This window comes from Gopherus flavomarginatus, chromosome 8 (assembly GCF_025201925.1).
Source record: "Gopherus flavomarginatus isolate rGopFla2 chromosome 8, rGopFla2.mat.asm, whole genome shotgun sequence".
Taxonomy (NCBI): Eukaryota; Metazoa; Chordata; order Testudines; family Testudinidae; genus Gopherus; species Gopherus flavomarginatus.
Genome location: NC_066624.1, coordinates 92,245,452 through 92,271,740, shown reverse-complemented (window position 1 = coordinate 92,271,740; position 26,289 = coordinate 92,245,452). Strand labels below are relative to the sequence as shown.

Sequence of the window (26,289 nt, the reverse complement as noted above, 5' to 3'; positions counted from 1 at the left end):
ATATTCTTTTGTTTAAACAAAAAACAACAACAAACTTCTAAAGATGTAACAGGAAAAATATTGGTTACAATAAACAGCAGGTTAATTGACTAAACATGTCACTACTTTTCATTATCAAGTTAAAGGCACTTATGTTAACAAACTCCAATTTGTCTAGGCTTCCTGTCTCAAGTGCCCTGAAATCTAGAGAGGACTGAAGGCCAGATCTGATCTCTCCGACCTTGCTGTAAAGACAGCATAACTCCATAGAAACTAGTGGAGAGTAGGGTATGTCTGAGATCAGAAAATGGCCCTTAACATGCAGGCAGTATTATAACTCCTTAGTGTCCCACAAGCCATTTGGCTAGAAGCAAATGTATCTTGCCACAACTGTTGTCTGCTCTGACAGCACTGGCAAAGGTTTCCTGGCATTTGGACTATATGGTCATGGCCCAGTTTTCCTCTCACGTGTGTCTGTTTGGCACTGATGTAATGGCATTGATCTCAATGGCATTATGCCAGATTTATACCAGAGAAAATGAGAAGAGAATCAGGCCCTAGCTCGCTGGATCATAAATATGAGCCAACTGCTGCACTCAGTTGCTGATATATCATTGGGCCTGGGACTGGTGAGCCTTTGCTTGCCTGAAACAATGCATTATTCCTCATTCATGATGAGCCCATTGCTCACCTCTGTCCCAATTATTTCACAGCAATGAACCAAAACAAAAAAAATGGAGCAGATGGCTGCATGCTTGGCCATGCTGTGCTGTGAAAAGAATGGCTGTTGTGAAAAACTGTGCAAGTTAAATTATCTATTGCAGGCCTGATTGCTATGCTGGGCCACATATTTGGAAGAAAGCTCTTTGGATGTTTTCCAAATCCTCCCCTTGGATTCACGAGTGGCATGGATTGTGTGCATTTAATGGGAGCTACATGCAGGCAAGCATATGAGGGCTGAATTTGGCCCTTTCTGTAGTCAAAGGGGATTGTCTAAGTGAGCACTGAGTAAAAAATAACTCAGATCTGGCTGCCCCTTCTTTTAAAAACCTGCAGAGGGAACTGAGGTGGGTGGGGAAAATGCAGGAAACATCACAAAGGCTACCCTGCACTTTCCCAAGATTATCAGGTTTAGGAGATGGGGGCAGGATTTGTTGACCAGCAGAATAAATGGAGGTTGGGGTTGGTGACTGACAGCCAGAATCTGTGATCTCTAGTGGCTGGCTGGCTGTCATAGCCAACCATGCAAAGGCCTTTCCATAACGTCAGGTTTAGGGCCCCCTCATCCTGTCCCTAGAGAGCTTGGCTTCATATGCTGACAGATACAGCCCATATTTTCTTATCCCTGGAACAACCATTATAAGAGATTTGCAGCCTTTGGCTGTATTAACTTTTGAGCCCATTTCCTGGCATTTGGTGGGAAAGGGTGGAGACTATATGCAACTGGCACTCCCACCATCTACATGAATCCCTGTTTCCACAAAGGGCTCTTGGTACAGTCCAAAGATGGTGCCATGTCTGCAGCTGTCTTCCCCATGCCCCAATTCTGGGTGAGAATGGGGAGAGGGACTCATTTAGACAGGAAGATCTGAGCCTGAACACAGAGCACAGAACTTTGCACCTTTGAAAGCCAAGAAGACTGATGCTCTTTGCAGGGATGGGGTGAATCAGATGGAAAAGGCCTATTGACTTATCTAGTTCATTCACGTGCAAGGTCCGGGATTGCGTTTAATAATGTATTTTCTAGAGCTTCATGGAAAAACTGACCCTTTACGGAGCATTCGGGTCTAACCACTGTTGTGGGTGTTCACTGTTCTCTAACAAATGGATTGAACAGCAAATCACTTTTAGGGATGTATTCTTGCTTTGATACAGGCTTGGGACTCCAATTATTTTTAATAGGATTTGTGTATGCATATTGCAGGAAGGGATCCCATTAAATCTTCAATGCTACACAGGTACAGCTTCTCATAGAACACAGCAGCACTTGCAGTCGAACTGCCAGACATGTTCAGTTGGGCCTTGAGGTTCATCCAATGACACTATTCATGAGACATATTTGTCTCCATTGCACATATTCATTTATTATAGCATCTCAGTAGTGTTATATAATCTGAAAGTCCTTTATCACAGATAAAGGTATGTGAGAGAGGTGTTACTAATGTAACTTTATTACTGTATGTTATCACATATACCTAGAGCATACCAGGATTTGATTTGATTTGATTTTGCTTAGCCCAAAGTTTTCAAATTTGGGGCCTCTAAGACAAGCACTTTAAATCCACACTTAGGCACATACATAAATGGCCTGGTTTTCAGAAACGCTGAGCATCAACAACTCCAGTGTTAACAGAAACTGCAGGTGCTCAACACATCTGAAAAACAGGCCACATGAATAGGTATCTACATTTATGTGCCTAATTCTGATCTTCAAATCTGATAGTTTTGGCCTTAGAGCACTGAAGACACGGAACTTTACAAAGCAGAAATATAAAAATAGTTGAAACCACAGTGCACACACAATGTCAAGACAACCAAGAGATACAGGGAAATAACATCCAAAATATTTTTTCTGCATAGATTCAAAGAAAGCAAAATAAATAATCTTAATTTTACATTCCTGTTTTATATGTATTCTATAGACTAGCTCAGCGGTTCTCAAACTCTGTACATCCTATCGATCACTTCTTAAAATAGAGATGAGCTCTTTCCTGGACACTCCCCCCTTCCAATTTCCTAATCCCAATTCAAGTTTTGGTTACTTGCAAAACTAGTCTCAGAACAGTATTAAGGAGACAGAGTGAAAATCAACTTCTTAGTACATTCCCACATTTTTTTTCATGTGCTATTTACTCCCTATCTCTGGATGCATAGGAGTTTACAGGTGGGATTTTCGAAAGCACACAGTGCTGGCCTAACTCCGCTTCACTGAAATTAGTGGGAACAATTAAATCAACACTGAGCACTTCTGAAAATCCCTTATTAGTACTAAATCTCTCCTTGGTGCCTTTCCGCACCTGCTTTCATCTGCACTTTGGTCATATCCGTCTGTGTGTTTGCTCTCTCTCCACTTTAGGTGTCATCTCTATATTTGAACCCAGAGCAACACCAGCCAGAGAGCATCCTGATGCAGCCAGGTGTGCTTCATTTATTCAGTTTAAAAATAAAGTCCTGGACTGGACTACAGACGGCAGGGAACATCGCCAACTGGAGACTGACAAATGCTTCACTAGCATGACATGCCTTCCGAAGGGATCCGCAGATTAGTTTGAGAACCCCTGTGCTAACTTGAACTTAGTACAAAACTGTAGTGGCAAATTCAGAGCAATGACATTCTTCCTGCCAGACTTAAAGGAAAAACTGTGAACACTTCCCTCTTGAAAAGCTTCAGAGCAGCAAATATTTTCTAATAATAAAATGCAGAATGTACATCAGTGCTAGAAAGTGTGATCCATCTACCCCTCTACTAAAGCAAATGCCATCTGCCACGTGAAGACTACACCTATGCCACAAAGAGAAGTTTCTTACAACATAGTAGGGCTCTGTTAAAAAAAAAAACCTACCAAACTCCGCAGCATTTTCGTGCCTCATTTATGGACTGCATAATTGCTGAGACAAAACATATGTAAATAAATAATTTTATAAAATACATTCTTCATGTGAGGTGAAATTTTAATGTACCATATGGCTCTGTTAAAGCATCCTGAATAATTTGTTAGCCATAACCTTGCTCAAGATAAATTTGTCACACCTCAGAGAAAAAATAAAGCAAAATGTAAAAGATAACCTGTTTTGCATAATGTATATTTCAGCTGCTGGCTACAGCTATCTAGTACTAGGTACAGACAGATTGACCTGGTATGTCAGCATGAAATCAAAGAAATCAAAGACTGAAGAGAATTTTGTTTATCTAGTCAGTCCCTGTTGCCCAGACAGATGTAGCAGATATTAAACTGATGAAGACACTGTGATCTCAGCCAAAAGGTAGTGAAGTGGTTAATTACCATACATGATACATTTAGTGGGTTAAGATTTTGACACATTTATATTTTTGACAGTTGGTGAGTTATTTGAATATTTAGCCACAGACATTAAAATATAAAAACATCTATGCATGTGCCTGCTGATTCTAACAACAGTCATGATATTAGGATGCCCAGTGAATACTATATATAAGAATATCCTAAGTCCATATCACATGTACTTTATGAACTTACAAATAAATAGATCTACAAAAATCTGGTCCTGTCTCCTTTCTCTCTCTCTCTCTTTTTTTTGTAAAATGCAATATGCAAAAAAGGCTCTTTCTGGTGATGAGAAATTAGGAATTGCACATTTAGTAGGATGAATATATTACTGGTGCAACACCTAAGTCAACCACTAGTCAACAAAAAGACATCATATGAAACAAAATTTTAAAATTTTATTTTATATATTTATACATAAAACTTTCAAGGTAACTCTCTGAATCCAACTGAATGTTAATAGCACATCTAAAAATGAATGTCAAGTAGTCAACATTCACAAAATGTTGAAAACTGATTAAAATATACATATTACTGAACGCTACAATTTCACTACAAGGCAGGCATTTTTTTTGTTTTGTTTTGTTTTTTTCTCACTTGTATAGCACCGTCAATTACAGTTTCTTTGTTTAAAACTACAGTGAAGAATAAAAAGTAGTCAATGGTAAAATACTGTTCAACTTAAAATCTCTAAACAAACAAAAATAAAGGTAAACTACCTTTTCTTCTTATCCATGGTTTGCAATGTTATAAGTACTGTACATCTTTGTAATAATATTACTAAAATGCCTGATATTTAGTGACACAAGTAAAAAATTAAAATAAATTAAGGAGCAGAGGCCAATCACTGGACATAAAGCTTCAGACATTATCAATGACTAACACTCCTTTTCTTGTGCGCCACCTTAAGCATCCACATTTGTACAACCATAGAAGCAAAATAAATGCTTGCTTATTCCGATGGCTTCTTGCTTTATTTTGCTGGCATTTTCTCTGCCATGTGCTTCTGCTGACTTTCAGCATGTCTGAGGAGGGGGGGAAAAAGCTGTGTTACTCACTGCCAAGAAAAATTAAACGGACTATTCAACATCTTAAAACATACTTCCACCTAAATAAGGCTTCCCCAATGAAGAGAATATCAAGCAATCAAATATTACAGTAAAAGCAGCAAAGAATCCTGTGGCACCTTATAGACTAACAGACGTTTTGGAGCATGAGTGTTCGTGGGTGAATATCCACTTCGTCAGATGCATGTAATGGAACTTTCTAGGGCAGGTATATATATGCAGGCAAGCTAGAGATAATGAGGTAGTTCAATCAGGGAGGATGAGGCCCTGTTCTAGCAGTTGAGGTGTGAAAACCAAGGGAGGAGAAACTGGTTTTGTAATTGCCAAGCCATTCACAGTCTTTGTTTAATTCTGAGCTGATGTTGTCAAATTTGCAGATGAACTGAAGCTCAGCAGTTTCTCTTTGAAGTCTGGTCCTGAAGTTTTTTTGCTGCAGGATGGCCACCTTAAGGTCTGCTATAGTGTGGCCAGGGAGGTTGAAGTGTTCTCCTACAGGTTTTTGTATATTGCCATTCCTAATATCTGATTTGTGTCCATTTATTCTTTTCCGTAGCGACCATCCAGTTTGGCCAATGTACATAGCAGAGGGGCATTGCTAGCATATGATGGCGTATATTACATTGGTGGACGTGCAGGTGAATGAACCGGTGATGGTGTGGCTGATCTGGTTAGGTCCTGCTGAACACTGGTCTGAGATAGGCATGGTAGGCAGCCATGTATGCCCAGGATGCAGCCCTGAGAGCATCAGGCAACCTGCCAACCTGAAACATATTCTCACCAGTAACTGCACACCGCACCAAAGTAACTCTAGCTCAGGAACCAATCCATGCAACAAACCTCGATGCCAACTCTGCCCACATATCTACACCAGCGACACCATCACAGGACCTAACCAGATCAGCCACACCATCACTGGTTCATTCACCTGCACGTCCACCAATGTAATATACACCATCATATGCCAGCAATGCCCCTCTGCTATGTACATCGGCCAAACCGGACGGTTGCTACGGAAAAGAATAAACGGACACAAATCAGATATTAGGAATGGCAATATACAAAAACCTGTAGGAGAACACTTCAACCTCCCTGGCCACACTATAGCAGACCTTAAGGTGGCCATCCTGCAGCAAAAAAACTTCAGGACCAGACTTCAAAGAGAAACTGCTGAGCTTCAGTTCATCTGCAAATTTGGCATCATCAGCTCAGGATTAAACAAAGACTGTGAATGGCTTGCCAACTACAAAACCAGTTTCTCCTCCCTTGGTTTTCACACCTCAACTGCTAGAACAGGGCCTCATCCTCCCTGATTGAACTAACCTCGTTATCTCTAGTTTGCTTGCCTATATATACCTGCCCCTGGAAATTTCCACTACATGCATCTGACGAAGTGGGTATTCACTCACGAAAGCTCATGCTCCAAAACGTCTGTTAGTCTATAAGGTGCCACAGGATTCTTTGCTGCTTTTACAGATCCAGACTAACACGGCTACCCCTCTGATACTTGACAAATATTACAGTGTTCAGATTAGCTTAGTGTAACATTTCTTTCATGACCTTGGTCTGGTTACCTAGTGTACAATACATGTTGAGAGGAAAGACTAAAGGAAACTCCTGGGATCATCTAACCTGCAAACATTTTCCCTGCCCCACCCAAGGAAAGTAAATTTGTTAGTTTCGGAACAATTGGACTGTGTAACACACTGAGGAATTAGCCAGGAATTAGGGTTGACACTGCATCCCTTGCGCTTAGGGAGTAGTATCACAAAGTGTAACAACGAAATACACTGATCTAGAAGATGTCAAAGACACTTATAAACGTTTAAACAATTTCATTTACTACTGATGCAAAATGCTTTCAGAATGCTCAAATGTTTTTGGAAGCACAGAAAAAGAAATAGAGGGAACATCATGCAAACACTGCAAGGTATACAATGATAGTAAGTGGTGCAAATCATTGTGCAAATTCATATTTCCACAGTACCCATCACAACAAAAAGTACATATAACATCCTAAATATTATTTGACAACACAAGCAGCACTCATTACTAGGATCTCTCAGAACTGATTACTGTCCAGCCACCACAGCTAGATAATCCACTGCTGCTTGTCCCAAAGTACTGGGTAGTAGAGGCATTAGCTGCTTTATTTCAGGGTGTGGTCAGCCCTGCTCATGTGAGCCTCAAGTGCAACTGTCTCCAGTTGGTAGCACCTAACAAGGGCCCCTGCTCAAGTAATGAGAAAAGAACAACAACAGGGTGGAGTTGTGGCGGGGCCAGGGGGGCGTGAGCACCCACTGGCACCGGGGAAAGTTGGCGCCTATGGCCATCATAGTACTAGGGTAAAGGATCTCACACTGAGTGAAGGAACTACAGGTTGATCTCATTGCTATCAGTCCCTGGAAAGGTCTGCGCTTGTGTTCTGCTTGGTAGGATACGGCTGCTCCTTAACAGACATCATTGCTGTGGACAATCAGATGTCACTAATGAGTGGTTGACAACAGATGCTGTCCTTACTCCCTGGCTTCTGGCTGAGCTACACAGAGAATTTAACTGCCAGTTTCATGTCCATATATAGACATCAAAGCAGCTTTTGATTCAGCCAGGGCCGCCCGGGGGGGGCAAGAGGGGCAATTTGCCCCAGGCCCCGGGCTCCGCAGGGGCCCCCACGAGAGTTTTTCAGGGCTCCTGGAGTGAGGTCCTTCACTTGCTCCAGGGGGCCCGGAAAACTCTTGCGGGGCCGGGCCCCAGAGCTTCTTCCGCTCCCGGTCTTTGCCGGCGGGGGAGTCCTTCTGCTCCGGGGGGAAGGACCCCCTGCCAGCGAATTACCGCTGAAGCGGGACCTGCCGCTGAAGTGCAACCCGGTCTTCGGCGGTAATTCAGCGGTGGGGAATTACCGCCGAAGAGCGGGCTGCACTTCGGCGGCGGGTCCCGCTTCGGCGGTAATTTGCCGGTGGAGGGCCCCCACCACGGGTCTTCGGGGAACTTCGGCGGCGGGTCCCGGAACGGAAGGGCCCCCTGCCACAGAACAGGGCCGGCTCTAGACATTTCGCCGCACGGAGGGCGCCCTGCCGCTTGCCGGTCCCATGGCTCCAGTGGACCTCCCGCAGGCATGCCTGCGGATGCTCCACCGGAGCCGCGGGACCAGCGGACCCTCCGCAGGCACGCCTGCGGGAGGTCCATCGGAGCCGCCTGCCGCCGACGGCCCCAGGAATCCTCTGGGCGGCCCTGGATTCAGCTGACAGATCAGCACTTCAGTTTGCATCAAAAGGTCTGCTAAATCTGGTGCATGATCTTCACATCAGTACCACTGCGAGAGTGAGTGCTGGTCAACTGCTTTCACTGGATTTCTGCATAACCTCAGACGTGCAGTAGGGATGTATTTTCACCCTATCGCTATTCTGTTGCGCTATCAAATCCTCCTAGTTTTACTGTTAATTACCACATAATGACTGTGCACCTGCAAGATTTCTAAATGAGGAGGCTTTCTTTACTTGTGATTGCAACAGAGGTGAGCCAGGACTGCAATATTTAAAAGCACCCATAGGTGGCATGTAAACTACTTTGAATGATGGTATTTGACTTAATTACACTCCAGTTACCATATCATTTATGACAAAACTTTTCCCAGGTAGTGGCTAACTAACTGTATTTCAACCAAATACAATGCAACAAAAAGGTCTTGTAAAATATAAAAATAAAAATAAAACATTTCACACCATTCCCCCCCTTTTCCATATAATCAAAATGGAGTTCAGAAAATATCATTTTAAATTAGACTTTGTTTAAAAATGTTTATTCAGAAAGATTTTTTAAAACTGTTAAAAATGTTTTTGGCATCCCATACAATTTTATATGGGAAGTTTAATGCTGCAGTGCTGAAAACACTAGCTCTTACCAATATGAACTGGAAATAATCCAACATCTTTTTAATCTTTATTATGCAGAAACCTTTAAAATCTGTTAGATTAACTGTCATAATATTATACAAGTTAAAAATATTCCTTAAATCATGTCAGAAACAATGGATTAAGTGGACTTGATGCCTGTATTCTGGCATGTTTCCTCTCAATCCACTGCTTAATATTATTGTTATATCTCCTTGCAATCCTTCTGGTTGCAAAGTCTACCTCATCTAGCCTGTACCACACAAATCCTATGGGGATTTTTAAAAAAAAAACCTTTTTGATGTGTTGCGATTCAAACTTTCTGGTAGCACCAAAGCAGATTTATTCTTAACTAGCTTCTATTCTCTACCTTTCAGAAATGACAGTGCCAGACCTTGGTAAAGCAAAACATCAAAATTTTGGTCTCTAGGGATATGGAGTTGGACAGCTAGTTCATATTTCTCAAGAGAAAGTTGCTGAAAATCTTTAGGATTGCCTGTGGCTGAATTATTTTGCTGTTGCAGAAGTGTAACACTGATGGAGACCACTGTGTAAAAAGATATCCAAAGGGTTAAAAGTCATGCCCTGAGAAAATACAGTCCCGGGCTCCAGCCTGCTGCTCCTCCCCAAAGTTAACCCAGGTTTCCCATTTCCTAGTGGCACTCGTCTCTGAAGTTCCACTTATTTTACTGTGAGTGCTTTTAGAGAAAATTGTGGCTTAGTTTTAGACATGAATGGGCTCCAAGAATAAGAACCTTCATCTGGTGAATGACATATCATTAAGTAACGGCAATTACTTAAATATTATTCTGTATCGATTTGTAATTGATTTTTTTTTATTGCTCAAAGCACTCACTAACCTTGGCAGTGGGTTCTAATATAGATTTCTAAATAAAACACACAAAATAATAGTATGAATTGCAATAAAAATATGTAATGGAGGATCAAAGTGGTAACTTCTTAAGTTTTTAATGCTTACATTGGTGATCCAATATGATATTTAGCAGAAGGAAGATTTGTTCATTTCAGCTGCTCTGTGTCAGCTTACAGATACAGGGTTTACCCATCACCACCAACTTTTAGGCCTGGCATTCTACCCAGTATTGCTCCAAAAAAACCAGAAAGTATATTAAACTTGGAATATTCTTAGCAACGGTGTTTAACAGAAGATTTTACTAACCTGGTCAAGTCTTCAATGTCTACCAGCATTGCGTCTTGCTCTGTGTGCAATTCATCTCGAATAAGAAGCAGCTGCACCAATTCCTCATTCAAGCCTGGTACCAGAGACAAGGAGTTTATAATTTAATTCAATCACAGATCCAGGGATTAATGATTAGGGAATCTGTTAGCTCCTCTTAAATCATTATGTTGCATATAGTAAACAACTGCTTGCATGGAGAAGCAGAAAGATTCCCTACGTAAGATTTTGGTCTCCATAAAAGGAAGCATATTACAAAATGGAATAAAAGTAGTGATTATCTATATTACTAATAGAGCTATCACAAATATGCACTTTTAACTACTATGGGTCTCATGAAATAACTGAATGTAGCATCCTCTCAACTCAAACTTTAGGTTTTAGCTAATCCAACTACTTAAAGACAGTTGGAAAAGGCTTTTGGTCCTAGTAGCCTCTACCCAGTAAGAAAAAATAAATCACTCATTAGCAAAAAGTGTGTGAAAAAATAACAAAGTAATCCCAAAAGAAAATGTCTCTAGAGCATAACGAGCTTCCTGGAACTCTCCCCTTCTCAATGCTGCCGTAACTGCAAGCCTGACACTGTTCTGTAGCCCAGAAAATCTGCATCCTGATCTGAACACAGACCTTTTCTGTTCAAACAGAAGAATGGAAATGAAACTGTGTGAAGAAAAAGGGCAGAATTTCAAAACAGCTCAGATAGATGAAAGAGCTATACTTCAGTAAAAGAAATCAGTGGCAGATTTGTGGTAATGCCACTACAACAGCCTTTCTGACCTCTTGCAGCCTATAATAAAAAAAACCCTGTGGTTCATATCTATTTATAGGTTAAGGAATGTAGTGATTCTAAGCAAAAATACAGCCAAAATGTGACGCAAGTGACAGTGGGTAACTTTATAAATGTTACAGGATGCTTGTTCTGCTCTGCCTGGAATAAAATACATTGCAATTCAGTCTTGCCTGCCGTGCTTGGGGCAGCAAAAAAGCTAAAGCCGCCCCTGATTCTGCCTACTGATGCCTAGAACAGTCAGTGAAATTTTGGAATTGATTGAATGCGGCATTTAAAAATTATCACATTACATACAGATAGCAGTGCTGGTGAGCTGAGTTTAAGGCCCACAGAAGTTCAGCCAAATATGATTTTTCAAGTTAATACATAAAAATGAACACACAAGATTTACTTTCTTCCCGTGGTAACATACATGTTGCACTTTTCCCCACACCTAAGTTAATGTACTATAGCCAATTAACAGGAAAATACTAAAGAATTAAAACAAAAATCACTTACTTTCTATTTGTGAGTGGAGATCATTGACTATCACTTGTAGCTGCCCAATAGTCATATCTCTCAGGTCAGTGGGTTTTAAACTTCTTTTCATCAAGCATTCACTTATATGAGGCATATGTGGCAGCTAAAGATGGATTAAAAGCCTTTTAGGTTATTATTACTTCAAATGATTTATATTTCTAAATAAAAATAATAAAAAATGTGTTGACATTCCAAGTACTACCCTCCCCTTTCCCCATCCCCTATCATGCACATGCTTTCATGTAGCCATAGAAAGCCCATTTACTGAGATATTCAAAATGAAAACTTGTGATTAATGTTTAAGACAACCTTTCAAACGAAAGACCAAGGATGAATAAATCCTTCTACGAGAAGTTGTCACAAAAATAATCATCCGCCCTGTAGTTATAACCTTCTAGCTTCATCACTTCATTTTCCCCACAGATATCACTCCATAAATGACGCAATACTGTGACCCATGTTGACCCTGCAACTACTGATTGAAATTTCATACCTAAATCTCTTGCCTTATATGCAGTTATACATGGTAACTGCACATCCCTTTGGCATATATGGATATTCCTAACTGAGCCATTTCTAAAACACTAAGAATCAAGCTTAAAACGAAGTGTTTAGCCACTGGACCGTATCTACATCATCACAATATAAACGCTGATGTGGCATTAAACTAGACAAGTGTCAACTTAAATAGAAACATTCTTGAGAAAAGTCATCTAAAAAGACAGCTGTTACCAATTACTGACAGTTGAGAATTAAGATACCATTTTAATTCTCAATCATCCTTTATGTTTAACACAGGCAGATAGGATAGATGGATGGTTAGCCTTATTTTTTGCTGCTCTTCAGAGAGTGATATATACCAGTGGTCTACAAAGTGGGGTGTGCACAAGACAATCCATTGGGGGGCACAGCAGGAGCGCCGCCGGATGGGGGGAAAAAGGGGGGGGGCGACCAGAGGAGAGAGGGAATGAGAGAGCAAAGAAGCTGCCTCCACCCCTCCAGGCAGGGCCACCCGGAACGCAGGGGCTTTAGGGGCTGCAGGGCCCTGGGCTAAGGGGGCCCCAGGGCCCTGGCCTGCGGCTCTAAAACCCCTTTCGAAATGCAGCCCTGAGTCCTCCGGCCTGTGGAGGAGCAGGGGCAGCCGCACAGCCAGCAGCTGGAAAGAAGCGGCACTTGCCCCTTCAAAGCCGGCTGGAAAGAAGCAGCCGCTTCTCTCTGGCCACTGGCTGTGCGGCTGCCCCTGCTCCTCCTGAGTCCGCCAGCCTGTGCTTGCAGGACCGCATTCCAAAAGGGGCTTTAGAGCTGCAGCCCAGGGCCCTGCAGCCCCTAAAGCCTCTGTGTTCCGGGTGGCCTTGCCCCTGGGGGTGTGGGAGGGCAGCTCCCAGAATCATGGCTCCCAGAATCGTGGCCATGGCAGCGGTGCTGCGCTGCTCAGAGCCACCTGCACACCGCCTGCACCAAACAGGGGCTGCCCCACGTAAGTGCTCTGCACCTCCTGCTTGCCCCAGCCCTGAGCCTCCTCCCGCACTCCCACCCTGAGCGCCTTCCCACACCTTAACTCCCTCCCAGACCCCACACCCAACATTGAGCGCCCTCCTGCACCCTAACTCCCTCCCAGACCCTGCACCTCCACTCTGAGCGCCCTCCCGCACCCTAACCCTAATCCAGACCTTCAAATCTCTGTATTACAAAGTGTTAAACCAAGATTTTCAGAAATAATGAAGCATATTCAATCACATTGCTCTCACTAAAAAATATTAATATTTTTGAGAGCAAAAAAGTTTTTTGTACCATTAATAAATAAAATACAATAAAAATTATTTTAAAAATATTGTATATTTCATCTTTATCTCATCCTTTTTTAATTTCTTTTTTTGTATGTTTTATAATGTACATAATATATTAGTATAGTAGTATATGTATATATATAATTTATACATAAATAAAACAAACATATATTGGGGGTGAGTGCTCAAAAATATTTTACTTGATAGGGGTGCGTGATCAAAAAGGTTTGGAGACCACTGATTTATACAATATAGAGTGGGAAAGATGCATTTGAAAACATATGGAACCATTTTAAGTCTGGGATTAATTTTTTCATATATTACATTACTATATATGTTGGAAGAATGACTACAGAGTTAAGGTCTCATCTTTAAAATGTATATTCTATTCTACTTTCAAGTATTTTTTTTTTTTGGTTTTCTTTTCATTTCTGCTTAGCAGAGTTTTGTTTCTGCTGCATTTATTGGTTCTTTAATTGCTAATCTGATCAGATTTGTGAATAGCAGTAGTAATGATTATATATTTATCTCTTAGTTCTCTCTATATATACACATTACACATACAATTAAAAAATTAACAAAGACTTATATAAAAAGTTAGTTCTCATTTACTGATAATGACTGGATGCAAATTATCTCCTAAAATAACATTTTGAAAGGCTTAAATGTTATTAAAAATTATATGCATTTTATTTTTCAGCACATGCTGAGATATGATTATATGTGAATAAATAGTACTTCACTTGTGGGTAATTCCACTGCCTCCAAAAACATCCTTCTGAAGTACACTGTATTTTCATGCTTACTCCATTTCTGAATTTGAATCTCTTTATTATTCTGTTAAATCTTCTAAAGCAGTTATTCTCAACCTTTTGGGGATCAGGACCCATTTGTAAATGTTTATGGGCTGTGGTAACCCAGTAAATAGTAAGGGATGGAAGCCCTGGGGTGGTTTTGGTCAGGTCCTGCCCGGCACTCACCCCACAGTGGCAGGTCCTGTGCTGAGGGGTTGACTGGGCTTGGCTCTCCACTCTGGGTGTTGCAACCTCTGAGGTTGCAGAGCCGCTCAGGTTTGGCACTGCCCCCCTGGAAAAACTTGTGTGAATGGACTTGTCACCTGGCTCATGGGGTTGCAGTGCCACTCATTCAAATTTGACCTACCAGGACTCCCATCATCATGAGGGCTGGGCCAAACCTGATTGGCGCTGGTACCCTAGAGGTTGCAATATTTGGAGCAGCGAGGTGAGCCCAGCCAGCCCTGTGGGACAGGAGCCACAGGTTGAGAAACTTTGTTCTAAAGTTGGTAATTTCCAGCTGAATAATCTCAAATAATTTTGTAACAACTAGGAAAGCATTTCCTAAGAATCTCTCGCTCTCTCAAACACACTTATTTATTATTTATAAACAAACAGATACACATATATGAACATTCAACCTCTAACTTGTAAGACACAGTTTGGCTTCATTATTATAAAATATTAAGTATGGATCTGATCCTGCAAATGTTTACAAGGTGTAGTGCTTGATCTAAATAAGACTACATGTGGCAGTAAGCACTACACCCATAAAATGCATTTGCAGGATAGCACTTTAAAGCTAGATGATGTTTCATTGTACAGAATTTATTTTCCCTACTTTCTCAGACTGAAATGAGCACTAAAAATTATTTTAAGTGTATTTTACTCTTTGTAAATAAAAAATCCTTTGTTCATGTAGTTTTGCAGATATTTGGATGCACTAGTACAGAATTTGGATAACTGGAAAGAATTAGTTATTCTCAAGTGGTTAACTATTCCAACAATAAAACAACAAATTATTAACATTTGGTGGTCATTGAATGCATACTGGCCTTTGGTTTGATACTCACAAGATCAGCTACAGGGGATTTTTTCCTGTTCTGCTTTTCCACCTCCACTTGCATTTTGGCCATTGGTTTTGCCATAGCCAAAGCCATTTTGGCTTCAGCTTGCAGTTTCTTTTGTCTAGTGAGAAAATCCATGTCATCTAGGGATTCAGATTCTTCTTCAGTAGTGTCTCTATCAGAGTAGGAGGAACTTTGCTTGCTCTAGGAAAGTGCACACACATCAGTTGTAAGTGTACAATAACATTCACAATTTAAGATAGACAATATTGTAAGAAATTTTACCTTTAAAATTCTCACGTATGCAAATAGTGTGATTTCTTCAGGGAAGATGGAGATCATTTAATTGTATTTATTTGCTCAACAAAATGATCTTTAAATATCAAAAACCATTTTTCAAGACAGGAACACTTAAATGCTAATAGTAACCTGAGTTTTAGTTAGGGAGAGAAACCTGCTAGATCAGTGAGTGTCTGAAGGCATGCATTGAATCAAACTCTGGGAAATCCCAGGGAGGCCCTTGGGTATTGTTAATATAGGGGGAAAGAAGGAATTGTTGCAGATCTACTAATTTCCTTGTTACAATATTGTTCAGAAGGAAGGGGTGACGAGAAGCTGATGCTGCTCCATGCCATCCCCTTCCTTACTGCTACCAGCCCATAAAAGGAGGGAACTTATTCACATATCTAGCACATCTGAGCTACCTAGGAATATCCAGTTCGTTGTAGCCGTGTAGGTCCCAGAATATTAGAGAGATTGTGGGTGAGGTAATATCTTTTAATGGATCTCTCACCAACAGAAGTTGGTTCAATAAAAGATATTACCTCACCCACCTTGTCTCTCTATCTAGAAATAGTTTGCCAACTGCAGTCAGGAGTCAAAATATTTTTATAGATAATCAAGGGCTGTTCTTAAGATAACTTAACAAGCTCTTTGTCTGCTTATATCACTGCCAATTTATCACTTTTCCCAATCATAACTTAATTTATACCTCTCTTAAAAATATTAAGAATGGCACATGCACGTGCTAAAGAATTATTTTAAATGATAGAAGCTCATGTACATACTTATGCTTTAAAATCTTCTTATTTCTTCACTAAGGCCTTTTGTGAAACTAGTTATCAGACCTACCATTGGAGACAAAGGCGTATCCAAGCTTGTTTCAGTCTTGCTGTCATCGGCATCGCTATCCTTGTCACTACCACTGTCATTTACAAAACAAATCTGCAGGTTCATCCCACTTTGTAGCCTGGAGGGGAAGAAAAGGGACAGGTGTTAGCATGTATACTCTCTCTCAACAACAAATCCAAAGTACTGTCATCAGCAATCACTGTTGCTTAACAAGATGTGCTAACATATTAGCAAATATAGGAGCTCCGACCTAAATCAACACTGAAGGTTTAACTGTCTCTATCAACATATCCTTCTGAGAGCCAGACTTATTTTTAGCAGAATAGAAAATGCTAGAGTGCCTTAAGCACAAGTTATTTAACTTTTAAAAAGAAAGACGTCAACTTGATTTTTTTTCAATGTGTAAAAACAAAAAGTGTTTCCAATAACTTTTTTTTTTTTAAGGGAAGTATTTGTTTTTAGACATAATAAAAATTCCCCATGGTATTATTTGAAACCTAAACATTGCAGCACTAAACTTGAAAGTGAAGTTGCCTATAAACAAAAGTGTAATTGACTTAACTGAATATAAATAGTAAACAAGAAGTATAGTGTGTCAAGTAAAATTCATTCACTTTTAATAAATCTAGGGTGTTCTTAGGAACATAGCGAAAGCAATATATTAACACACAGGGCCAGATCCTCTGGTGTAGCATGGCTGCTTTGCCTTGCAGTGCTCATGAAACTTATTTATTTATTTGTATTACCAAAGTGCCCAGGAACCCTAGTCATGGACAAGGACTCCATTGTGTAAGACTGGTACAAACACAGAGCAAAAATCAAGCTGAGGAGCTGATAGATCCAACACTGGAAGGAAGACCTCAGTACAACAGAGGTCCTCTGGTGGCCGAGAACGCACAAAGAAGCTGTTGTGCCACTCCCCATCCCTGCTGCTGGCACAGTTTCTCCACGATGCACTGATCTCCAAAGAGAAGTTAAATTCCCAAATTCAAGAACCAATTCAACAGCAAAGCCAGGAACAGAACACAGCTTTTCTCGCTGAAAGTCTTGCGCTCTACCACCCTACTGAAACACAACCGCTGATTTTAAATCAGAGTTACTTTGTTTCAGTTAAAAAGCTGACCAATTCAGTTACAGTACTGTGCTTTTGCTGCCATCTGTTGTTGAATTTTAGTATTTCTAAAAGCTCTACACAGTTTGTCATTATACCTTTCTTGCTAGAAAACATGCAGTTTGTAGTAAATTGCACAACTGCCACAGTGAAATGATATTCATTTAAGGGTTTAATTTACAGTATTCCTATTAATGTCTTTGTATAACCTGCCTGCCTTTCAGACCAGCTCCAACCTAGACATTCCTCTCCACCCCTACTCGCTGTTTACTTGTCTATTATGGTAAACTCTTCTGGGGGCAGGAACTGTCTCTCGTGATGTTTGTGTTCAGTACCAAGGGACTGGATCCCTGATCACAACTGCGGCCACTAGGTTCTACTGGGATACAAAGTAATAGATGTGCCTTTATTGGCAAAAGACGGCAAGGACCATTGTCAGTTTTTCTAACCTTCTGTGCTGTGAGAGATTTGCCCTTTCCAAGAACAACTACACTCATTTGTCAGCTGAGTTTTTTTCCAACTTGATGACTTAGAACAACTCTGGGTGGTGTGGTTTCAAAATGCAGATAATAAGGCAGGTCTCTGGGTTGTTTTGTTTTTGGGTAGGCGGCTGAACTTTGCCCCACTTTTGCTCAGATAATGGTTATCGCTTTGAGTACTAAATGTATCAGGTGGGGAATTTTAGAAGCAGCATATGCCTTAACCTTATCAACCTTTAATTCAAAGATTCATGGAGTTTAAGGCCAGAAGAGACAATTAGATCATCTAGCCTGACCTGTATAGCATAGACCATGAAATTTCATCCAATTGCCCCTGTACCGTGTTTGAATAAAGCATAACTTGTGCTTGGCTAAAATTTATCTTCCAGAAAGGCATCTGGTTTTGATTTGAAGACATCAAGAGATGGATAATCCAGAACCTACTGGGGGAGTTTATTCCAGTGGTTAATCCCCTTTACTGTTAAAAATGTATGCCTCTTTTCTAATTTGAATGTGTCTGGCTTCAACATATAGCCATTGGTGCTTGTTATGCCTTTCTCTGCTAGTGTAAAAAGACCTTTAGTAACATTATCTCCTCCTCCCCCCTGCCCAAAAAGATACTTTATACAGTATAGTCAACTAATCTCTCAGTCTTCTTTTTGATAAATTAACCAAATTGGGATCTTTAAGTCTCTCATTGTAAGGCATCTTCTCCATTTATGCGGCTCTTTCCTTTACCCTGTCAACATCCTTTTTAAAATGTTGACACCAAAACTGGACACAGTAATTCCAGAATCTGTCTCCCCAATTCCATATGCAGAGGTAAAATCATTTTCAGCTGTTTATCCACTATGACCTCTAAAACCTTTTTGGAGATACTGTTTTCCAGGACACAGTCCTCCATTCTGTAGGTATGACCTGCATTCTTTGTTCCTATATATCTAACTTGACTGTACTAAAATACATTTTGTGTGGCTTGCTTACCAAGCAATCCATCTCTCTCTCTGCATGACTGCCTTACCACTCTGCCAATCTTTCTGTCATCTGCAAATAAAGCAGTGACTTTATATTTATTTCCAGATCACTGATGAAAATATTCGTTAGCGTTAGGTTTTCTACTGATCTCTGTGGAATCCCCTGGAAAAACCCTCTTTCAATGAAGATTCCTCACCGACTATTTTTTAAAATGTGTCAGTTAGCCAGTTCTTAATGCATTTAATGTGTGCTTTATTGATATTGCATAATGTTTTTTATGAGAATGTCAGCTGCACTGAGTCAAATACCTTTTAAAAGTTTACATATATCACATCTGCAGTTATTTTTATCAATCAAATTTGTAATCTGAACAAAGAATAAAAGCTGTATTTTCCATAAAGCCACATTGACTGGCCTTAATTATATTACTATCCTTTACTTCTTTACTGGTTGAATCCTGTATCAGCTTTTCCATTATTTTGCCTGGGACTGATCTCAGGGGAACCTGCCTATAGTTATCTGGATCATCCCACTTGCCCTATTTGAATATTGGCATGAAAAACTCTTCCTGTCTTTTGGAAATTCCCTGGTATTCCAAGATTTATTAAAAATTAACATGAGGGGTCCAGAGATCACCTCAGCCAATTTTTTTAGGATTGTTAGGTGCAAGTTAATTTAAGATGTAAGTTTATATATAAAATAACATCTGCCTACCCCCAGCCCAGCTCCCAATAGAACTTCCTGATCATAACCAAGATACACAAGAAAACTAAAAAGTGTGTAGGGGGTGGTTTCTCTTTTTTAAATACAGGGAATTATGTTCACAAATTCTCATGCCTCAAAATGAGAATGAATCCTCTAGCTGGGGCCATTAGGATATAAGATCTCTTGTAGGATCAAAAATATCCAGAGGACTTTTCAGAAAATGTCCAAAGGAAAATAGAATTGCCTGGACAGAGTGAAATGAGAAGGCATTTAAAACCACAGGAAATCACCTTAGCACCACTTCCTCTCTGTGGGAATGCGGACACACCTTCTCTTAGGCTACATCTACACTACAGGATAAATTCGAATTAGCTTAAACCGATTTTATAAAACAGATATTATAAAGTCGATTGTGTGCGTCCACACTAGCCACATTAATTCGGTGGTGTGCGTCCATGGTCTGAGGCTAGCGTTGATTTCTGGAGCGGTGCACTGTGGGTAGCTACTGTAAAATAATGAGGCCAATAACGTCGATTTGCGTCCACACTAAACTTAATCCGATATAGTAATATCGATTTTAGCGTTACTCCTCTTGTTTTGTAGGAGTACAGAAATCGATTTAAAGAGCCCTTTAAATCGATATAAAGAGCAGTGTAGTGTGGACGGATGCAGCGTTAAATCGATTTAATGCTGTTAAAATCGGTTTTAACAGCGTAGTGTAGACCAGGCCTTAGGTTAAAGCCTGTAATTCCTTTACATTCCTGGTAAAAGTAGTAACCAGGAATGCTACCCAGGAAAAAGTATGAGGCTACAGTTAATGGTTTAAGAGTGCACTTTGAAAAGCATTTAAAAACAGGTTGAAGTTTCCCGGTAGATCTGATTGCCTTGTAGTTTGACTGCTGCTGTGCCAATGGTCTCTGCATATTTCACTAACTTTAGTTTCACTTTGAACTTTTATGATATTACAAACAAGACTTATAAAATTCTCAGTGGCCTATCCTGTGAACACTATCTTTCAGAGAGGCAAGGAGCACTGTCAGTCATTCCACTTGCAATATCACACGCAAGGGCAGATACCGTTGCAATCCCTACATGCAAAGGGCTTATGACTGCTCTGTCCATGCACCCTCAGAGGTGCAAATCATTACAAAGGAGGTGGGGGAAGAAACAGAGAGTGTCTCCTAAGCTATAAATACTTCCTTAATCTTTTGAGCTCCCGCATGGAGGATGGAAGTTTTTGGTAGTTATCTCGATCAGAGGTGCATACTGGGTAGGTAAAGAATTGTGCAGGTTTTCCCCCCACCCCCAATATTTTCCTATCCTACTCTTACATTAAGGACGGCTGTACTCTGAAAGTGTTGAACTTGATTTATAGACACTGAGGTGTCTGCAGAGGAACGAGTCAGATTTAAAGAAAGCTAGTTTCTATGCTCAAACTTTAAACATGCTTTCTGTTCTTCCCAGACATGTGTAGCTGCTGGTTTGCTCAACTCAGACCCCTTTCAAAGGCACAGTCTGAGCACCTCAGAAACACAAACAATAATGGAAAAGGGAAACAGTTCAGGTTAGAGAGTAAAGAGCTCACATGGGAGATAATTGTTAAAACTAGATTCTGCTGATTGGTGATATATTAAGAACAGCTGTATTATTCAGGTCAGATTAAAGTGCTACACAGATTTCAAGAAGGGACTGACTGTTAGGTTTAGCAAGTGATTACACTGAAAGGGGAATTTGCAAAATTGAGACATTGAGCTGGATTCTCTCTCTCTCTCTCTCTCTCTCAAAAAAAGCCTCCTGGTAGGATACGTGGCTGGAAAATAAGAAGCTTTTCAGATGATGGCTTTTCAGATGTGTGTATTGTCACGTCTCCTGTGGGTTGTTGCAGCTCAGTTTGCATGGAGAACTGTTTAGGGTTTTTATTTTTATGCCTGCACATATTTCCACCAGCAATGGCCATTCATATCTTATTCATAACACCTAAATAAAATTCTACAGTAATAAAATGTTAACATGGATAAATGCCTTGACTGCCATAATTTGCTCTCACAATGAACACACTTCAGAACTCTAAAACAATACGAGACAAGAGATTTCTTGTTACATTAGAGCAGCACTGGCCTAGCTATTCATATGAATTCCCGACACTGCACACGTACAACTACAATTTATTTTTAAATTCAATTTAACAAAGAAATAGTAAATGTATCAAATAAAAATTACACTGAATGCACATTCATGTTATGACAATAGCTATCAAAAACAAAAAAATCAGTAATGAAATGCACCTCACTGCACTCCATGATGGGAGTTCAGCCTTCAACAGCAATACTGTCATTTTCTTTATTTTCTGCCACAACCGTAAAATTCTTGGAATATATTTCATAGTGAACTGTTAATATGTCCACCACACTATTATTATGCATTATTTGTACTACAGTAGTGCCTAGAGGCCCCAGCCAGACTAGAGTCCCAGTGATCTAGGCGCTATAGAGATAGAGAGAGAAAGAGAAGACAGTCCCTGCCCCAAGAGCTTGCAGTCTTAGACCTTAATCCTGCAAACATCTACACATGCATGTAGCTTTACTACCATGACAGACAGCAATGTGAATACTTACAATCATAAAGTTAATCATGCATGTAAGTGTTTGTAGGACCATGGCCTTAGCTTAGGACACTGTAGCAAGTGAGTGAAACAACAGAGCCACTGTAACATGAGCATGTGCAGAATTTCTAGGCACAGGAAGGCTTTTTGGTTGTTTGCTGCTAACAGACAACTTTCATCATCTGCATTTTTTGTTCTGAAGTTTTGTTTGAGAATATCATACTCTTGAAAGATGCCAGATTAATAGCCCAGGCAATTCACTCCTGTATTCATTCTTAGAACAGGTACAGTGTGAGCAGCAGTGGTGCAAACTTCCCTGTATGACTCTGTAAATATGTCTAAATCCTGATGAGGAGGGACCATCTCAAGAGGTAAGTCAGTCTCCATATTCATTCAATATTTGGTCTGTCTGCTGAGACTGCAAGGAAGACTGCCAGTTGGTGCTAATTATAAGCAGTAGTTTTTGCCTTATGGACAGCTGTTCAATAGGAACTAACTCATTTGACAAAGGCCATCAAAAAGAAATAAAATCATCAACCTTAGCTGGATTCAAACTGGTAACCTAAGGAGGAAAGAATCTGTATTCTATGTTGCCAGCCTGGAATATGTTTTGTAGGGATTCATAACTTCTGTAAAAACATTCTGAAACTACAGAGTTTGAGATACACGAATCACAAAAAGAATGGTGGGAGTCTTATTATATAACTGCTCACTGGAAAAACGTATTTCTCTTTCCAAATCAGTTTTCCATATATGCAAACAATGCACCTCGCACACAAATGTTGATTGAATAAAGGGTTTGGGAGGGACGGGGGAATACAAGAGCTGGACACATGTTGTGCTATATTCACTATACGTTTAGTAAAGTGCTTTTATTATGTTTTTGTTTTCTACAGAACAGATCCTTTTTCAATACGAAAGCACTCTTATGAAGATTCCTCCACCCCCTGTAATAACAACCAATGTGTTTTAAAAGTTCTTACTGGTGTAAAAATATTAACAAAATTCAAAAGCATTTAGTACATTTGGCAATTTCACTTGGTACATGTGTCAAATTCTGCTTGCACACTGTTAATTAGACCCGATGTATAATTACAAGATAGGGGTTACTGGCTTTGCTTTAAAGGAAAGTAGTTACTAAACAAAGTCAAATTGTTTTGCTTTTCAATTTATTTGAAGTTAAGTTTGATTTTATAATTGTAGCCTCTCTCAAATAATGCTTAATTCTCTCCTGCTTTTGTGCATCTCTTAAGATTTTGTCTCTTGCCACACCCTGGAAACATGTACACCTCTACACTTAACATGAGTGTCCATTCAAAAACTTCCCAAACAATAATGGGGAGAACAACTAGTTCACCACTATCTGGGTAAAAACACATCTCTGGACTATTTTGAAACCTATTGTAGGTTGTGTAATAGGACTGTCATAGAATCATAGGGTTGGAAGGGACCTTAGGAGGTCATCTAGCCCAAGCCCCTGCTCAAAGCAGGACCAATCCCCAGACAGAATTTTACCCCAGTTCCCTAAATCGCCTCCTCAAGGATTGAACTCATAACGCTGGGTTTAGCAGGCCAATGCTCAAACCACTGAGCTATCCCTCAGAGTGGTATAAACATCACACAACATGATAGTGAAGTATGAGAACAGACAGAGCCAGCTCCACAGACATGGTAGATGTCCAAACATAGTGCAAGCCAAAGGTGGCTTAAAGCTTATCTTTCCACTCTATACATCTTTTCAGGGATGATTCCCCTTAACTAAGGCAGAACTGACAGATGGCTGCTCTAACTTATGACAGCTGTAAACAGATCTAGGATGCCAAAACAATGCAGAGGCATATTTGCTTCTCTCTCTCTGCTCTGCCCTCTTCCCCCTGATGTGTGTGTAACTGGGGGAGTGTGAAATGAGAGTGACACATGAGCTCCTATATTGGCTCTGCACTGCTGGGTAAATACTCTTACATTGCAGATATCCCTCCAGGGCCAATTATACTAGCACTGGAGCTAGTTTACACTGGGGGCATGGTGAAATCAGCTGCATTTCTCTGGAGAATTTGGCCCATGGGATTCTCTCTCTGTTCCCTTTGGCCTGAAAAGTATTTTAAAAAAGATTACAGGTGCCTTGTGAAGAAAGGCTTTCTTTAAAAGATCCTTTTATACTTCCAGTTAATATATATATATTTATTTTACATTGGTGGGTCTTTAGGAGCAGTTTGATGAAATCTGGGTGCACCCTGGGGTAAACAGCAGGCTGTTCCAAGCACATGGAAGGCTGCATCAAGCCATACACTGGAGAAGACGAAAGGGGCATCACTGGATGGTCAAAAAGCGGTCATCTGAGCTCCTCTATCATGGACGGCCATAGTGAAAACACACTGCCCTGAAAACACACACCTGAAATTTAAAACCTGGGTCTTTCCAACTCTATGGCTCTGTGAAATATCATTGTTTTGGAGGGTAAAGTAAACTCTGTAGCAGCCAGATTGCAGTTCATTAAGGACTCTGTACATTAGGAACAGGACTTTGAATACATATGTGAAAGGGGAGCCAGTAGTTTATGGAACATTTGCTATGCATCTGTTGCTTGCATGTCATGTGTCCACATCATCCTTTGTTGCTCATGAAGTGCACTGCTGAGAGTTGCACAGGCTTAAGCCTTCTGGCGGTGGCTGTGTTTAGTTCCAGGTTGAATGAGCTGGATAAATCTAACCTAAAGGAGATGAAAGCATGTATCACCATGGCTTGATTCTAGCCAGAAAGGAAAGAGGATACAGTGTCCTGGCTAACAGAAGATGCTACCATGGTCTTCAGTAGTAGTGACTTCAGGATGATTTCAAGGCTGCACATCAAATTGATGACACTCTAGACAGGTGTTGAGATTAGCATATTGGCAATTCACTGGATGTATTTCCCTTTCCTACTATCACAACGCTCTTTCTTAGACTGACCACCAAATCTGGTCATTTTATCCAGGCATTGGACATCTTGATGACAGAAAAAGCCCAGTAGTTAAGTTGGCAGAACAAGAGCTGATTTTCATCCACATATGGGTGGCACATGAGTATGTGACATTTCATGATCTCTGAGTGACCTTATAAGACGTTCAAAGGAGAGAGAATAATGAGCCTTCTGGAACTTTCGTGGTTGGGGTACAGATGATGAGAAGCAAAAAATGCATCTTATTAACTTTAGGACAGAGTTTTACAACAGAGAAGACAAGGGAAGGTTCATATTGTTGCTTTCTTTAAAACATTAGAAAAATCAGAAAATATAACTGAGAAGATTTCTTATTTTCTGCTGAAAATGTTCCTAAATGTATGGTTTCTGATTTGAAACAAATACTGTATAAACATATTATACTATATTCTTCATGGGTATTTTGAATAATTTACTTAAAACACTCAGAAAACTAAGTTGTTCCCAAGTTAGTATGGATGTATCATTATTTTACATACTGGAGGGATGTATATGGCCAAAAATACTTTTATGTGGGAGTAATTTGTAATTAAGCTCTTATGCATCAAATGCATAGTTTAGTTAAAAAAAAAAAAAGGAACAGGACTGCTAATTTATACAACCTTATCATTTTGCAAGTCCTAACCAAATTCTCTGGTTTCCTCTATTGGATCATGCCTACTTCAATCCCAGATCTGGAAGCATTCATATGTTTTCCTTACATTTAATTCTCACATACAAAATATCTACTATAGAACAGTATATCCAAACAGATTAACTAATGTAATATATTTCTTTCACTGTCCAGTTTTCTAATGATATGCACAAACCAAGACATATCAGGTACTGTTTTTCAGAACACACATACCTAGATGGATCTATGCTGTAATAATACTATCTCTATTGCCAACTTCTTGCACACCTGAGATAATGTTATTCACTTTTAGCTGGAGGGGAATGGTGGAGAAGAGGGAAGAGTTGCAACATTCCCATTGTCCAGAGCTATGCTATTAAACGGGCTAATTGTGACATTTGCTTGTGGTATTGATTTTATTTTGGGTATGTTCAGTAACAGCAGCAGCAACAATAAGAACAAAAGGATAGGTCAGCTTTTGAGTTAAAACCAGAATATTGTTTGCCTGCATGACAAACAACAGGTCATTCTACCTCTATTCTGCATGTTTTCATAGCTAATCAGCAACTTGATCCTGCAAGGTG

The 26,289-nt window shown here is 40.1% G+C and overlaps 1 protein-coding gene across 4 annotated transcripts in view; it reads right to left on the bottom strand.

Annotated features, from left to right (window-relative positions):
• Nucleotides 1-3,011: 3,011 nt before the first annotated feature.
• Nucleotides 3,012-26,289, bottom strand: part of SCHIP1 (schwannomin interacting protein 1) — a 390,417-nt gene continuing 367,139 nt past the window's right edge. For all 4 annotated transcript variants that reach the window (XM_050965954.1, XM_050965955.1, XM_050965957.1 and 1 more), the window contains 5 exons: nt 16,245-16,362; nt 15,120-15,317; nt 11,445-11,568; nt 10,139-10,232; nt 3,012-5,029 (listed from right to left, as the gene is read on the bottom strand). In XM_050965954.1, the coding sequence (XP_050821911.1) occupies nt 4,978-5,029; nt 10,139-10,232; nt 11,445-11,568; nt 15,120-15,317; nt 16,245-16,362 (586 nt within the window). In that variant the 3' untranslated portion in view covers nt 3,012-4,977. The remainder of the gene's footprint in view (nt 5,030-10,138; nt 10,233-11,444; nt 11,569-15,119; nt 15,318-16,244; nt 16,363-26,289) is intronic.